Below are 18,129 nucleotides of genomic sequence, written 5' to 3' on the forward strand. Positions count from 1 at the left end.
TATTAATAATATAGGTAATATGTATATAAGGGATCTGCTAAAGCGGATCACTGGATGTGGAACTTGGCGTGCTGATATATAAATGTATGAAATATAACTAACTAACTGGAATATTCTCATTTTCTGCTTTCACTTTATTTTAAAAGACTGATCTAATTTGCATAATAAATATACTGTATGCTCCGTGGTATGGTATTGTACCATCACGTATCCTAGTACCCAGTCCTTGCCTACCCTTGGCCCCTTCTCAAGGAGATGAGGTGGTAATGGTTTTGTGATCATGTGAGTTTTTTATTTATATATGATGTGTGTGTATATGTGTGTATATATATATATATATATGTATATATATATATATATATATATATATATATATATATATATATATATATAATGTGTGTGTGTTTAAGTAATAAACTTCAATAGAGATTGGCAAATCAACCTGAATTACAGAACTAAATGTGTGAAAAATAACTTCATTCCTAAATCATGTGACCTTCAATTAACCCATCTGACAAGTCACCAAGGGTTTGATTTATTGACCCATCAGTACTTTGCGAACATCTTTCATCCAGCTCTTAATAGTTGACAAATCAAATAAATAATTTTTTTTGGGGGGGGGGGCATTGCCAACAGATATATTATTTGTAGTCATGCTACTGATTCTAGTGAGCTTCTGCTGTGGCAACAGTTGGCGTTAACGTAAATAAAATGGTCTAGATGTGGAAACTGCGTATGCTGTAATTACACTTGGGATGTGCATTTTAAGCAGTTATCGGTCACTTTTTTGGATTTTTCTTCCGTGAGTTTATTTGCCTGCTTGTAGCTATGATTTTATATAATCAGCTGGGGTGGGACGCAGACCAGGATAGAAAAGGGAAAAAAGGACAAGGTCCCTGTTAAATACAATTTATTTGTAAATTATAAAAATATCAGGTTAAGATCACAAAAAAACACAAGCTGATAAAATTATATATAATCTGCAAACCTAAGTAAAATTGAGAAAAACCTGTGTTGGGAATCTAAATTGAGCAGCAATGCACCTGACGCATTTTGCCCTGTGGGGGCTTCTCTAGAGGTAAAGTTGGAAAAAAAATGAGAATGAGAACAATGAGATTTTTTTTGTGACACTTTAAGCAGTGAAAAGTGCCTTATTTTTTATACTTATGCTGAAACCTCAGCAGGGATGTTTTCTGTGTTGCTGGTATCGCAGTTGGATGTTAAAAGCCCACGAGGCCAATTACATAGTTCAGTCTTTACAAGTAGGAACTGCGTCTCTCCTGAGGATTGTGTGTCAAGCCACCAACTCAGCGAGTGCAAATGCAGCTATTACCTCCGATTTCATCTTCATTTTCAGCAAAAATCCAGATTTTAGACTTGTCATTGAATTAAGTCTCATGTCGCTGGACATGAGCAGCATCTCGGAAATAAGAGTCCTTCTGGTACTAAAGGAAGTCCACCGATGACTTCTAGAACAACAGGGAGAGAATGTCCCCACGCTCACAGGTTGATCAGTGCAGGTCTTTCAGAGTTATGCTATTATAATTTTATATAGCGCCATCAAATTCTGTAGTGCTGTACAATGGGTAAAGATCTTGAAATGCGTTTTGTAAAAAGAAACAGTATTTTCTTTTCAAATTGACCTGGAGAAGTGAGATTTGTCTGCTACATTTAGATTAACTGTATAAATAGAACAGTTGAAGCCGCACTTATTGAACCTTGAAGGAGGGCACCAAGTTCTTTGTGGCCGCTGTATCTGTGTAGGTGACGTCCACACGAAGCAACGTAAACAAGTAATGTCGGGCGGCATTCACAATCTGGGTGCCATAGTAGGGCGCCTACCGGTATAACCGGTTACAGAGTTTCAAGAAGTAACGATTATCACTCAGCACTCCATAATGTAGTGTCCTTTAGTTCACCGTAAGTGACAACGTTTCGATCCTACACAGGGGTCTTATTCAAGCCATAAAGAAGTGAAACATGTATCCTCCTCAAAATAAGTGGTAAAATATTATGTGATATTTTAAATGCGATATTTAGTTTTTACTTATGTTAATGTGCTTGTGTAATCCTATAAACATTGGTGAGACAACCCAAAATATAAAGATATGTTTTATTTAACATAGCAAATGTATTCTCGGGCAGATCCAGGTCACAGTCCAAATCTGAGCACTCGCTGTTTCTCAATTCCGACCGATTGAACGTACGCAAACATGGCACCAATGTTACTGTGATGGAGGGATGCCAGATACAGTAACCTTTCAGACTGGTAACATTACGGCACAATGTGTAGGTCCCCCCCCCCAAACCGTTTTGTGTAAAGGTAGCATGACAAGCTTTTGTAAATACTTTTAACGGAGTAATTGTTACCTAAAGCCAAGGTAATTGGGTAACAAGTGTTTCTTTTTAACCTTGGCCCCTGCCTTATGTCATCCTTATCAGAGAAAACCGGGGCAGATAAGGGTGAGGTTTCCAGTGTTGTGTCCTGTTTGTGCAAATTGGCTGCACACAGAGAGATAAAAAGCCACAGTAAGTCCAACACGTATGAATTGGGAAAACAAAAACACATATGGTTACAGCATGGTGACACAAACAAAAGAAGCCACGACATTCCCAAGGAGCCAAAGATTTTAATATAAAAGGGCCCGTGTCGAAGGATCAGCCACAGAACGGGACCAATAAAACCACGTCCTCCCGTGTCTTTCCTCGCAACCCGCATCTCTGGCCGACAACTCCTCGAGAACCCGCATGCTCGCGACCCATTCTCCAAAGGAAGGGGGATCAGAGCCTTGGCCTCGTTTAACAAATGTCTGACCAGCTTTAGTGCATTTTTGATTACGTACACAAATCATGCAAAGGGTTCTTTATGGCTGCACCCTCTATACTTGGATGGATGCGAGCACCAAGGGAGTGCAGGTGTAAGATGGCAAGATGCAGCGGATGAAGAACACGTCAAATGCACCGAAAAGGGAAAGGATGCCAGTTTACGTCAGTGTTGGGTAGAGGATGACGCTTGGTCCAGGAATTGTAGTGTAATAAAGACTGCATAGTTAACACTGACAAATCGGCTGAAGTACAGATTTCATTTATAACAAAGAAGAAGATTATATGTAATTTATTCATTTTCATTTGGATCGATCATTTTTCTACTCTTCACTGAAGGTTGATTGACAGCATTATTAAAATGAGTTAATCTGTGTTTAAAATGGCATGAAACTGCTTTCATTCTACAATCATACTGAAATAGCGTTTGTTTTACATGGTTTTCCTTTCCTTCACAGTTCTTTTAGAGAAATCGTCCCTCCCTGACTTAGAAGATGACTTCTGAAGCCACCATCACCACGTCCAGTACTGGAATTCCTAAAGCAGGCTATAGGGACTACTACTGGCTGCGTTCGTTCGTAGCGGGAGGTAATTCAGCGCAAACATTATTGTTAAGTCATAAGACCGTGTTCGGAAAAGTATAGGTGAAATTGTAATTCTTCCATAAGGTGGTCCTAACGCTTTTCTCAAATGCTTGAATTTTACAGTTCAGCCCACTATGTAAATCCATGGGGGAAAAAATGTATAGATGACCTTTTTAGGGGAATAGATTTTGTGATTATAAGTAGTGCATGCGTAGTTTAACCCCTTAATGACAATTGCCGGTCCTGGCACGGCACGGAAAAGCATGTGCTTTACGACAATTGACGTGCCAGGACCGGCACGTCTTTAAACGGGTGCAGAAAGCGATCTACTATCGCTTTCTGCACCCAAAAAGCGTTGCTGAATGCCTCGACCTCGAGGCATTCAGCAACGCCGCGATCGGCACGAAGGGGCCATCTCTGGCCCCTCCACGGGGCGTCAACATCCGCCATACTTTGTATGGCGGCGGACGCCCATTTTAAAAGCGTTTAGGAGGCGATCGACGATCGCCTCCTAAACTTAAATGGTGTCGCTGGAATGCCTCGATCAGGAGGCATCCAGCGACACCAAACACTAACCTTTCGATGGGCTGTGACCGCTCCGGAGAGCGGTCACAGCCGCAGCTGCCGGCAATCTTCGCCATCAAGGAAGATGGCCGCCGTCCTGTAACAGGAACCACAAATTTTAAAAGTTCGCTAGATGGTCCAGACCATCTAGAGAACTTTGGCTCCACTTGCAGGTTGAATACAGGTACTGCATTCACCATGCAAGTCAATGGAGCCCAGCTTTCTAATCACAGTGTGATTAGTAAAAATAAATTAAAAAATAAAATAAAATTAATAATAATTAGAAAAAAATAGTAAAAAAACAGTAAAATGTAAAAATCATTTCCCACTGATGTCACTATCAGGGGAACCTCCAAGTTGAAAAAAAATGTTACATTTTTTTAAAAAAAAAATAAAAAAAAAAATATATATATATAAAAAATATATTTTTGTGAGCAAGTCCTAAAATTAGCATATTAGCTTAAAACAATTCTCGCACGGAAAGAGTTAAAATACTGGCATATTAAATGCCCGTGGGGTGTCTACTTTTAAAAAATGTATGATTTGATGGGGTAAATTGAATGGGCCAGGTTCAACAACGTCCCAATTAACACGGGGGGAAGGATGGCCACACATCTAATTTCCAATTAGAAAAATGCACACGTACCAAATGTGGCCTTTTAGTTCCCCCAAAAAATGACACACCCATGCATGTGGGGTATCACTGCACTCAGGAGATGTTGCTGAACACATTATGGGGTGTCGTGTGACAGCGGCATATACCAGGAGCTGTAAATTCATACATAAAGTAGGTGTGTGGGGGAAAAATACACACACAAAAATATTACTGCAAACTTTGAAAAAATGCTGGTGGTAAAATGTGTGCATGCAAAGAGTTAAAATACCAGCATTTAAAATACCCTGTGGTGTCTAGTTTTGAAAAATATATGGTTTTGTTGGGCACACTGAAATGGCCTGGCTCAAAGATGTACCAAATAGGGCATGGGCAGTGGATCCCAAATGCCAAAGTTCAACATTGAAAAAAGCGCATGCCCCAAATGTGGCCCTTTTGCCCCAAAACAGCCAGGCAAAATCATTCATGTGAGGTATCGCTGTACTCAGGAGATGTTGCTGAACACATATTGGGGTGTTTTGTGATAGTGACATATACGAGAACATTTTAATTCATACCTGAATTAAAATGTGTGTGGAAAACCAAATGCAAACAAATGACTACCACAAAGTTTGACAAAGACTGGTGGTAGATATGGTGCATGGAAAGAGTTAAAATACTAGCATTTGAAATACCCTGGGGTGTCTAGTTTTCAAAAATATATGGGTTTATTGGGCACACTGAAATGGCCCGGCTCAAAGATGTACCAAATAGGGCATGGGCAGTGGATCCCCAAACGCCAAAGTTCAACATTGAAAAATGCGCATGCCCCAAATGTGGCCCTTTTGCCCCCAAACAGCCAGACAAAATCATTCATGTGGGGTATCGCTGCGCTCAGGAGATGTTGCTGAACACATATTGGTGTGTTTTGTGATAGTGACATAAACGAGAACATTTTAATTCATACCTGAAGTAAAATGTGTATGACAAAACAAATGCAAAAAAATGACTACCATAAAGTTTGACAAAGACTGGTGGTAGATATGGTGCATGGAAAGAGTTAAAATACTAGCATTTGGAATACCCTGGGCTGTCTAGTTTTCAAAAATATATGACTTGATGGGGTAAATTGCATTGGCCGGGTTCAAAGATACCCGAAATGGCACAAGGGGGGAAGAATTACCAGATTTGGAAAAAATGGCTTTGAAATAGCAAAACGCTACCTGTACTTATTGCCCCATAATGGGTAGAAAAAAGCAAAAAAACATAAAAACATTGGGTATTTCTAAACTCAGGACAAATAGTAGAATCTATTTAGCAGGTTTTTTCATTACCTTTTATAGATGAGTAAAAGATTTTTCAACTAAAAGTTAGAAACAGTCATTTTTTTCTAAATTTTTCACCATATTTTATAATTTTTTTAATAGTAAATAATATGATAAAATCAAAACAATGTCATCTAAAGAAAGCCCTTCTTGTCCTGAAAAAAACAATATCTAATGTGTGTGGGTTCAGTAAACGGGAAAGAAGAAAATTACAGCTAAACACAAGCAGCGCAGAAATGTTAAAAAGGCCATTGTCACAAAGGGTACAAAAAGTAAAATCAGCCTTTGTCTCGAAGGGGTTAAAGATCTTGTCCAAGGATGGGAATATATATGATACGTTTACTAAAACATATGTCGTACTTGTGTTTTATTAGGTGTTGCAAGCTGTTGCGCAAAAACAACCATAGCGCCTTTAGACAGGATTAAGATTTTGCTTCAAGCTCAGAACATCCATTACAGACACTTGGGTAAGTAGTAGGGACAAGCATTTGCAGCAGAGAGCTGGCATCATTGAATATTATGTGACCCCACTTTGCTTCCACCAACCATAGCTGTTCGGCCCGAGTCATCTTGACGGTTAGCGTTTGGCGCTGATAAAACTAGACATGCTGTGCGCTCAACAAATATGAACCAGCACAGCAGCCCTCTGTCCTTTATTCCTAATGGCTTATTCAGGCCTAGGTATAGCAGCCATATAGTTGTTTTTTTTTTAAACTATGTTTTAAAACAATTTACCTCCAATTGTTTTAGCTTTGTGTTTTATCCCCCCCACACTAAATTTAGTCCTATGAGGTTGCAAATCAAGTTTTTTGTAACTACATCTAATATCGCATTACATTTTGTAATAAGCTCACACTCTCCTCTTTTCTCTCTTCTCCTATGTTCTTTTTATAGGGGTGCTATCCACAGTATTTGCAGTCAGAAAGAAGGAAGGTTTTATTGGGCTGTATAAAGGGAATGGGGCAATGATGGTCAGGATATTTCCTTACGGTGCTATCCAGTTTATGGCGTTTGACAAGTACAAAAAGGTATGTATTCGTGCTGACTGCTCCGTCTCCTCGAGCTTTGTTCGCTTTTTACCTCTGTGAATAACTACCATGGTAGTACGTGCACCATTTTTAAATTGGTTCCATTGAATTATAAAAAAAAAAATAATTAACCCCATAACACCAGGTATAAATATGCATTTGTATGCAGTACGGATGCTAAACTTAGAGCTTTAAGGGACACTTCAGCGATCATAAGCAATTTAATACGTATGAAAACTTTGTGGTCCCTTGGAAATGCATGGAGGAAACACATCTCACTAGCAGTCAGCTCCAGCGGTGGGTTAGTGGGGGTTCCAGGAGTGGGGTGGCTTCTCTGCGCATGTGCAGAAAGTGCACCTATTTTGCGATGGGAGCTTTCTTGCCACTGATTGATTGCATGAAGCTGCCATGTGAAACCACAGAGGAAGCATTATGCTGCAGCTTCTCCTGAAGGTAAAGTCTTTTTATCATTTAGGTTTAGTGAATGCATATGAAAGTACCTACAAAGTACTTTAATAGACTTTATTCAGGAGGCTTCCTGGGACACAGGAGTGAATGTACAAAGTGTGCTATATTGTTCATAAAACAAGGGAAATGCGACTACTTCACACGTTGTTGTGTATTGTGTGTTTTTTTTTGTTTTTTTTTGGGTTTTTTTTACTGCTATCTGTCTTTAAATGTAGTCCCTCTTGATTTTGCCTTGAGTGCTGTCTAAGCTGTGTCTGCCCAGGACTGGCTGCAGCTCACGTCCAAGTCCCGACCTTCTTCCATGCTCATATTGCTCTTGCTCTATTTAATATAACTTTGGTTAGAATATACAGGCTTTGCAGCAGGGGCCAAAGAGCCCCACAGGCTTGGAGCTTGCAGTTCTTTTGTTTAATTGATTATAAATATACATTCTGAAATTTGACCAACACCAATGCAGTTTACTGCAAAAAAAGAAAATTAAAAAAATCTCATTTTAGACCTGGAGTTTTGATGATGGTGAAAGCGGCTTTTTGTATAATTCCTGTCTAATGTGGGCAACAGGATTTATTTAGTGCAACTAAATCTTTACTTCGTAGTTTCATGCGATATTCTTTTCCTTGTGTTGAATACACTCGGCATGTAACGTGGGATAGATACATGAGTGAGAGAATTGATGGATCCCCCCCTTCTTGGTCTGAATCCTTAGCCTGCCCTATTCTCAGGGTTTATACAGCAGCTGCTATATCCACTGTTCCCAATCCTTGCAGAATCAGATATATATATATATATATATATATATTTTACACTTAGGATATCTGTAGGATGATCTGCTCTGTGAAGCAACAAATGGCTTATGTTATTTGGTTTTACAGGTATGTGAATGATTAGTATCTAGTAAGTCCTCTTTCTGGAAGTAATAATTTACTTTAGGGAAATATATTATTTTGCTTCTAATGATATTTCATACAATATAATTCAAATTACTACTATCACATAATACAAGACAAAAAACTATGTGTAATGTTTTTTCTATATGATAGAAAACCTTTTTTTTTTTTTTAAATAAAATTTTTCGATTAAATCTATTTTATTTATTTTTTCGTTTTTACTGACTGTTTTGTTTACTGAACATCAAGGTCACCTTCTTTATGAAATCATGCAACTATAAAAAAAAAAAAAAAAAAAAAAAAAAAGCTTCACCATAAAAAAGTATCAAGAAACTCCCGTCATAAACTTATGAACCTGATTGTTTGTACAGAACAAGGCTTCCCCTTTCCATCTTCTTTCTCCTTTTCATGTTGACTATATATATTTTTATATATTTTTTTTTTAAATCGTTTTTTGGCTCGTGATCTGCTCTTGCCTAATGATATCAACATGGAGCCTCTTTCGTAAGAGAATAGCAGAAGTGCCAGAATCAGGAAGCTGTGCTTTCTGAAATGGCGTAGACTATAATAGGTATTTAGAATCATTACGTTAAAGGCTTAATTTAACAACGCTAATTTGACTATCCTCCAAAAGTTTGACTTTTATTTATTTTTTGGTAAGTTCCATAAATGACGTTCAAATCATCAACCTGCTTGTGTTAAAATCACAGGTTGGACACAATTCTGCAGCTGTGTCCTGGTTACATGAATACATAGCAGCAGGTTTCTCTTGACTCCCTACCATTGATTGTCAGCCTTGTGACTCCATTATTTATTTTAAAGAACAAATTTGTGAATCTTTGGTTCTCTTTACAGCGTCACTTTTGCATACCTCCCAAGTGTCCCTATTTTGGAGGGACTGCGCATCTTTTGGACTTGTGTCCCTGTTTTCTAGAAGCTTAGAATGTTTCCTGGGTATGAATATATCACGGTGCTCTACAGCCCTACAAGTCACATCAATATATAGATAAATAGTAGAAATGTATACACCATGCATATCTCTATGCAGATAAGAGTAAAAGTCCCTTACAGGGTGTGGTAAAGCCCTGAGCCACACCTATGACCACACCCCTGAGCCACACCCAGAGCAAAATTGTCCCTTTTTGGCCATTTGAAATGTTGGGAGGTATGTATATGTATTTATTACAAATGTAATTTTTTTCCAGTTAATACGCAAGAGAATTGGAAAATCTGAGCATGTGCACAGATTATTGGCTGGATCAATGGCAGGTAATGCTACATGAACATGCGCAATTTATTTCCAAGGGCCGTCAAGCAGTCTAAATCATCCCCTTTTTTTCTTTAAATGGCAGGTTTTAGTGTCAGCACCTTGGTTCCCACAGCTATTCATATATGATTTGGTTGCCAATCACCACTAAAGGGCAACTCTCCCCCCTTCACAGTGTTAATCGTATTTTGACAAAAGTCAGAATCTAATTGTAATAAATAAAAACTTAAGTATAGTTGTCTGACATTCGCTTTATACGTTATGGGATCTGAGAGCTATGGCATGTTTGGGCAGGAGCAGCATTATGTCATCGGTTTCCTGCCCTCATATTATACCAAAATGCAGTGAGCTTCAGCAACTAGAAGATCTTGAAAGGCCCTCTATAAATCAGATTGAATCTGTGAGGAGAGATAGTGCTTTTATAATGCATGGGGAGTTCAGTGAGATGAAACGGCTATCTTTCCTAAATAATCCTATGTATTTTTTTGTGTATGTATTGCTTATTTTATTCTGTAAGCAATATTCCTTTGGCTTATTTATTGCATAGGGTTTTTTTATCTTATATTTTTGTTCCAGTTAACCTCTTATCTTCAGACCTGAAGGCTGCCGTTGTGATATTTTGGGTACTTTTCCTTGCTCAGTCACCACGCTGAGCTGCTTCTTTATGGCAGTACCAAAGTAGTCCATTGTGCCTCTGACTTTTATTAGTCAGAATGTCTAGAAGACTCTAGATGGTTGATTAAAACTGAGTCATTCCATTGTTTACCACAGACAGTATGATAAAGTAGTCGGGGTGTTCAGGGCCGGACTGGCGATGATGGGGCGGCCCTGCCACTTTAAGGCCAGCGGCTGCTTACGGCTGGATATTTACGGCCACGGGATACTTTTTTGCTTGCATAGCATACAGCTGGGCATATCCAGACAGTGGCTGTGTGCCGTGCCACCTAATCTGCTACTAGAGCAGCAGATCGGGTGAGGGTATGGCGCTGTCCCCCAGTGCTCTGTTTGCCAGATGACCAGTCTGGGCCTGAGGCTGTCTATTTAGATTAGGCCAAGAATAACAGAATTATGCTATTATGTAAAAGCTAGAACTAAAAAAAAATATACTAGTAATAATAAATTTGTAAACCTTCTAGAATACGATCACGTGCTGATATATTTGCTTTAAATAACCTATAATTGTGTTTATATTCCAGGTATGACAGCAGTGATTTTCACATACCCTTTGGACATGGTCAGAGCACGTCTTGCGTTTCAAGTGACAGGAGAACACCGATATAACGGCATTATTCATGCCTTCAAAATAATATACACAAAGGTATACTTTTTTAATATGACTTTTACAGAAGTCTTCACTCCTTTGCAAGAAGCCAGCATCGCAGTACAGACTGAGTATCCCTTATCTAAAAATTCCTTACCCCAAATAGTTTTTCAGATAAGGGGGGGGCAGGAATGAGATGTCTGACCATCCTGTAGCCGTTAGATCCTTTCCTCACCTCCTGGTCCGTTGTTCAGGCTACTCCTCACAGTCCCAGCACGTTTCTGGTCCGTTCAGGTTTCGCCAGAGCACTTGCGCTCCATTTTCTGGACCCTGAGGAAGCCTGAACAACAGATCGGAAGCACTCTGGGTCCGCAGGGAGAAGCCTGACCAACTGAGTGGACACAGGTGAGAAGACTGATACGTTACCAGAAATACTTCAGGTCCCAAGCATTTCAGATAAGGAATACTCAACCTGTACAACATACCTTAGTAGGTGACCTTCATGCTTTTATGTTTATCGTTTGAGCTATTAAAAGCACTTTGTTAACTTTTTTTATTGGACGAGTCCTCCCATTTAAGTTATGGAAAAGAATATTCTAGCTTTTAATTAGGTCACTTCTGTGAGATAGTGACTTTTAAAGTCTACATCAATATGAAAAACAAGCTTGGCTGTAATAAGTAACATTTTATAGAATTTGTTATGTATAAAAGGTAATGCTAAAAAAACTGTGAAAATGGCAACGGATGAAATGCGCCTTTTGATTGGTGTTGTTATGGTGACAAGACCACTTTCCAAGCTTGGGACCAGAATCACTTTCTGTACGTAACCCATATTTAGTTTCTTCCTGACAGTTCTCTAATATGAAATGTTTTTAAGATCCTCGGCCACAAATCAGTTTGGACTGTAGTTTTTAGCAAGGAGGACTCAAGACATGCTAGAAAGCAAGTCGTTAAGAGTAATATACACAAAAGATGATAAAAGTACTGAAGTAAAACTGTGTTTTTATGAATCCTATTAAGCAGAGCTTTTTATGAATGTAAATTGCCTTTTCTTGTTGTTTTTACCAGGAAGGAGGGCTCCCTGGGTTTTACAGAGGTCTAGTTCCTACCATTGTAGGAATGGCCCCCTACGCAGGTAAGGCTCGCCTGAAACTTAAGTAATTACATTGGTCTTAATATGCTGAGAAGCCTACTTGTTAACCTCCTTGGTCCAGGGGGTTTTCATAACTAAAGGACCAAAATATTTTGTCATTTTCACCATATTTGTTAAACCATAACTTCCTTTTTCCATTTTTGATAAACTCGCACAAATCATCATTTTGTTCAGAAGTAGAAGGGCCTTTTTTAAAGAATGGGGAATACATAAATTATCATAAATAAAACCCCATCCTAAAATCATATCTTTGCAATCTTGCTTACATTTTCTTCTATTCTGTAAGTGCCACAGCTTAGCAATTGACCCAGTTTTATGTTCAGCTGCATATCCTCGTTACTGTCATACCCCACAGATCCATGCTTTACATATTACCCATTATTACATATTTGTTGATACTATTGACTTATGAGGTTTAGTAGTGATTTTTATAACATATATATTAGTATTTTACTCAGTGGAATTTTTTAAAAAATAATTTACTCCTGTCCTTAAGTGAATTTCTGGTGGGTGTCAGCAGATCTGGCTTTCCTTGAATGATGGTGTACCAGCGCTCGCAGCGAGTAACGTTACACGCAATCGGTTGGGAGGAGGCCAGTCAATAGGCAGCCTGATCTCCGGAGTAGTGGCATGGAGATGTCCCTGCCGCTGCAACAAAGTCAGGATGTACCTGTATATCCTGAAGGGCTACTTGTCAAACCATGGTGACCAGAAACCACTTCCTGGCGCCCAGGGTTTTTCTCGCAGGAAAGCATAGGGTGCAAAATTCATGATGGCTGAAGATAGGCAGCAGCGGGGCCGGTCTCCACAAGAGAGAGTAGTGTATGCCTTATCTTATAATTAAATATCAATGTTGGTTTTAGTTCATTTTTTTCCCCTCTTCATTAGGATTTTCATTCTTCACTTTTGAGACCTTGAAGACTAATGGGCTTCGGCATGCACCAGACATACTGGGAAAGCCAAGCTTGGATAACCCCGATGTTTTGGTTTTGAAGACGCATGCAAGCTTATTGTGCGGTGGTATGGCAGGCGCGATCGCACAGACCATCTCGTGAGTTCTATTTTTTTTTTAAATGTATTTATTGTTTGATGCATTGGGAGCACTTCACAGTTTAATTGTATTTCACGCTTTATGTGCATCATTAATAGTATTTCTCCATATGTTTTCCAATTATTGACTGAAAGGTATTTCATGGTGACGGTAAAGCCTGCTCTTGTAATTATGATTTTTAATTGATTCTGCAGCGCTGTACCATGGGAGCTCATGAGTCCGCCCAAATGCCATCCATTTATTTTCTTGTTTTCCATAAGATATTTTGCTGATCATTGCTGCAGAGGTTTGCCAATGAACTTTGAGCATACAGTCAATCAATCATTAAAGAATTCTCTAAGTGGACCCATTAATAGCTAATCCTATTATAAATCCTTTAAATTTGGATGTATTTGGCAATACTTATCTTTTATGAAGTGAAGCTCGATATTAACTTAATTCCCACAACACCACAGAGATCAGGATTGTTCCGCTCCCTAATTACTAACGTTGTTTGAAGTTTTTTACGATTAGGTAGTGCACTGCAGAAAAAATAACTTTTACTTTAATGATGTTTGATAACACCGATCTAATTTTAAATTGTAGCTATCCGCTGGACGTAACCAGACGCCGTATGCAGTTAGCAGCAATACTGCCGGATTCTGAGAAGTGTCGGTAAGCCTGAAATGCGTATATGCAATATTAGTAACGTGTATATATATATATGCAGAGAACAGTCAAAATATTAGTACCTAAAATTAGTTGGCCTTAAAGGGACCAAATAATTATCGCCAGGTTTATACATTTTTACATTTATGCAATGCCTCCCTCCCCTTATATTTTGTGATCTCCCTTTCACCTTCCTCTTCTCTTGCCTTCAAGACCATGTTCTCAAGTTTAATTATTTTATTGATGGCATTTTTTCTTGTCCTAACTAAACCCCACTGAGTAGCTAAACTTGGCCTGGCTGTACCTTATGTTGGATGTATTGACCACTTCATCAGATTGCTGAAGTGGGGGAATCTCCAGGCTTCTTTGTGAATTGTCTGCTTAAAGGGTAGTACATTAAGGAGAATGAAAGTGTTAAAGTATTTTAATTGGGCATTTTCTTCCGCTTTGTTTTTAGGACCATGCTTCAGACTCTAAAGTATGTTTGCAAAGAACATGGGATAAGGAGAGGGCTATATCGTGGCTTGTCTCTCAATTACATCCGATGCATTCCTTCGCAAGCCGTGGCTTTTACTACTTATGAATTTATGAGACAGATACTATACTTAAACTAGTAACCTGTTTAGTTTGTACAGTAAACCATTTGGCTCTGGTACTATGTAACTTTGTTTGTAAAGGTGGCTGAGTATTTTTATTTTACCCATACCTTGGATGTGAACACCTTGAAAGAGTTTTCCCTCACTGGGGTTCTTCAGATTCTCGAACAAGTCCGATTTAAGCTAACACAATCTAGTTTCAACTATATATAGAATGTAAAAATTATTATTTTTTTAACATCTATAAAAATTATATATAATCATATTTATACTTGGTTTTAAAAATAGTAATATCCTAAGACAAACATCGAAAAGCTTAGCCGATTTTATTGTTGCAACTAGAATTCATTGTCTGCTCTGTTTTCTGCTACAAGTTTCATTACTGATTTCTCCGAGTACCGTAGATTAATTCAGCATGGCTGCATCTGGTAATATCTTTATATAGTAGTTCTTCACATGCATAGAGAGCTTTCTCGCTTCCAAATCTTTTATTTGGAAGCAAAACGACAGAACTAATCTGGATCTTTATAAACATTAGTGTGTATATTTAGGAAAATACAGGGCCAGAAAGTAGATTAGTGGGGAATGCATCAAAGTGCATTGATGGAGGGGGATCTCTCAACCTTTAACCATTGCTTCCTTCCAAGTATCATTAAAGGAGCACTCCCATTATTTTATATAGTTTTATTGTCCTATGGTTGTAGGGAATATGTATATAATATTTGTTGCAAAAAATCTCAAAGTACCTTTTTATTTGTCTGTTTTGTGCAGGTACCCTGGGTCCCTTGTTAAATGTACTCTTTACTGCACTTCTGCTTTAAGTAATTTAAAGCCTTATATGCACCATATGTTGTTTTACTAAACAGCGAGTCTCATTTAATTGAATCTAGCCACATTTAGAATGCATTACATAATTTGTGGCAATAATGTTTCATATCCTATTGGTAGTGATGCAGTTACGGAGTAATTTAAATTATAATTGCATTGTTTAACCTATTTAGAGCCAGGGATCAAGCGGTGTTAATGGAATCAACAACAATATTTTATATGTATTTTTGGATAACTTGGGGGGGGGGGTGTTTGTCTCGCTTGTTTGCCTTGTAAATTTGTAGTAAAGCTAAGCATAATAGATAATAGTGCTAATTGTCTGCAGGAGCAAACTGTCCCGGGGGCTGGTCCAAGATTGTTTACGAATGTCCGGTCAGATTGGGACCAGGACGGTCCAGGTCATACTGGCCCTTTTGTAAACAATTTTGGACAGGCCTGGGGAGACAGGAATCCATCAGGGTCACGTTAACATGAGGGTACATGATCCCACTGTGAAAGCGGGCGCTAGACAGAAAGGGCATGATGGTGGGAGAGAGTATGAATAAATGTGTATGTATATTGGTTAGAATGAGAGTGTATGCATGAGTGTAGGATGGTGTGTGGGTGAATGAGTATGTGTAAGTGTGTATACATATGTGTGCCTGTGTGTATGGGGAGGGGGGATCAAGGTGCTGATGGTCTTTACTTGACCCCCGGCCAGAAGGTGCCAGTTCTCACCTGAACTTTTTTTTTGTTTGTTTGTACTGTGGCACATGACAACTCTGAGTGATGTCTATCAACTGCCCAAAACAAAGATCTTTCCACCTGCAAAGAATCAAAAGAAACTCCACCGGCAGCACGGTCACATTGTTTATTGCTTGAACTGGTTCTGTTGAGACTTCAGCTGTGGCGACTGGATGGATCCTACCTTTTCATTAAGGACTCCTCCTTATAAACAGCGCATGTCGCTGAACAGCGATAACCATTATCAGAGGTGCTTGTAAATGTCATTTTAAATATCTCTTTATAACCGGGATAATTGCTTTTGAAGACTTGTTTGTATAATAAACTGTCATAAACCAACTTATTGGCATAAAAAACATACTTTGAGAAAGCAAAGGTCGGATCTTACTTTCCCAACGCTCGAAGCACTTGCGCCCTTGTTTTGGCAGTATTCCTCTATATATGCTATGGTATTCTCAGGTAGCCACAGGGCAACAAATGTCTCTTGTGTCCACTGTTCAAATACAGGTAGCCAGCTGGATAGGCTTGCCTTGGCACGACAATGTAATTTTCATTATTTAAGAAAATGACTTGCATGTGTTGTAAAAAGCTTAGGTTTTAATAACTAAGGAAATAAAGCTTTGACAATGTAATTTATTTTTATCCGATAATAGGCAATTCTGGTGAGAAATTCCCATTATGGCAACTTTACATCAGAATTGATCTTTATAAAATAACCACAATGTATCTTTGTTTTTGTTTTTTTTCAACCCAAGCTGTATAATTTATATATTTCACCTACTTTAAATCAAATTTTTTTTTTCTTTATCTCAGGCCCATTTTTCTTGTGTTTTCCGTATTTTTGTCACTACCTCTCAGCCTGAGGAATGTTCACGATATAAAAACATACAATTCTGTACTAGAGATACACATTTTATTCTGATAAATTTGCAATTAGAAATGTTTCTTTAACGTCACCGTGAACTGGTATAAATGATATTTTGGAAGAGCACTGAACAATAGCCTTTCTACTTTTCTATCTATATATGTATATATTGTGCACTTTTTGTTTCTTATACACAGATCTCTTGATTCCTGGTGGGTTTGCATATTTCTTCTCATTATCTTAATTTGCAGTGGTTTTCCCTTTTAGCTTTTTGTAGAGGTCTAAATTATTATTTTTTTTTTAAACAAATTCCTTGCGTGCAATATTGTACTTTTTGAATGAATTGAATTAAAATGAAATGTTCATTAAGCCAAGAAAGGTTATTAAAGCCATCACAAAACCAACCAGTGTGTGTTGTATGCCTCAATAAAACCTAACCCCTCTATTGGCGTATAAAAGAGAAGGTGACTATAATCATGGGACTTGCTCTTCATTCTCCGTCAGAAGACACCACGGAGTGTGTACATTGAGAGCTGATTCCTGCTGTGTGTGTGTGTGTGTGGTTGATTTCTAGTTTTTTTCCAGTTTACATACATTTGACAAATTTGTGAAATAAACATTCTTGCCAACATACATTTTTTGTGTGTGGGGGTGTGCCAAATACTCTAGATACCCCCTGATTCTCCCAATGCATTTGTTTTGTCTGATACGGCTGCGCTAGAATGTTGGGGATTGTTGGCTTGTAGAATTGAGGGGGAGCAAGGAGGAGGCAGGTAATAGTATACAATGGAGGCAAGAGAAGCCGCTATTAAGTGTAAGGTGGGGGATTTACACCCTGGAGGGGCGGGTGGCGCACAAGGAAACACCAATACGAAATGGTTAAATATATGAAACCAGTCAAATGCTTTTGGCTGTTAATATACATTTGTATATAGGTAAGGAACATTTAAGAATATGTGTTTATATATTTATATATATATAAAAATTATGTATATATATATATATATATATATATATATATATATATATATATATATCATTGCTTATGGCAATAGATCTCTATCTCAACCAATAGGTCAACCATTCGATCTGTCTCTACCTGATAACAAGGAAGTCAACCCGTGCTGCTCGCCTACTCGATTATCACACCTGTGCCCAATAGGCTATTACAGTTTGCATTCTCTTCTCATTTTACTGAACTGGGGTGGTGGAGTCCCAGAAGACATGGTAGAGGTTCATACGGTGAGAGAGTTTAAACACGTATGGGATAGGCATATGGCCATCCTCAATCTAAGACAAGATTGGGCTGGTTAAAGATTTAGTATTTACATCAGAAGAAATGCACAGACTGGATGGCTCTCTCCGCCATCAAATTCTATGTTTCTCATACGCTCTGTGCTAGGAACATGCTATATGTTACACTCTATATATTACACTCTATGTTGCACAAACACAGAAAAGAGACA

The 18,129-nt window shown here is 38.4% G+C and overlaps 1 protein-coding gene across 1 annotated transcript; it reads left to right on the forward strand.

The window, feature by feature from the left end:
* Positions 1-3,287: 3,287 nt before the first annotated feature.
* Positions 3,288-14,304, forward strand: SLC25A16 (solute carrier family 25 member 16). The gene is made up of 9 exons (XM_053451067.1): positions 3,288-3,411; positions 6,263-6,355; positions 6,783-6,916; positions 9,477-9,540; positions 10,735-10,856; positions 11,868-11,934; positions 12,841-13,003; positions 13,589-13,657; positions 14,109-14,304. The coding sequence occupies exons 1-9, from the start codon at positions 3,318-3,320 to the stop codon at positions 14,263-14,265; spliced, it is 963 nt and encodes a 320-aa protein (XP_053307042.1). The 5' UTR covers positions 3,288-3,317; the 3' UTR covers positions 14,266-14,304.
* The last annotated feature ends 3,825 nt before the right edge of the window (positions 14,305-18,129 follow it).

This window comes from Spea bombifrons, chromosome 11 (genome assembly GCF_027358695.1).
Source record: "Spea bombifrons isolate aSpeBom1 chromosome 11, aSpeBom1.2.pri, whole genome shotgun sequence".
NCBI classification, from domain to species: Eukaryota; Metazoa; Chordata; class Amphibia; order Anura; family Pelobatidae; genus Spea; species Spea bombifrons.

What these genes read in the sequence shown, in the direction of transcription:
- SLC25A16 (XM_053451067.1), top strand. Translation starts at nt 3,318, where the DNA reads ATGACTTCTGAAGCCACCATCACCACGTCCAGTACTGGAATTCCTAAA. An exon ending in AGGAATGGCCCCCTACGCAG is followed by an intron (nt 11,935 to 12,840) that starts GTAAGGCTCGCC and finishes CCTCTTCATTAG; the next exon opens with GATTTTCATTCTTCACTTTT. An exon ending in GCGATCGCACAGACCATCTC is followed by an intron (nt 13,004 to 13,588) that starts GTGAGTTCTATT and finishes TTTAAATTGTAG; the next exon opens with CTATCCGCTGGACGTAACCA.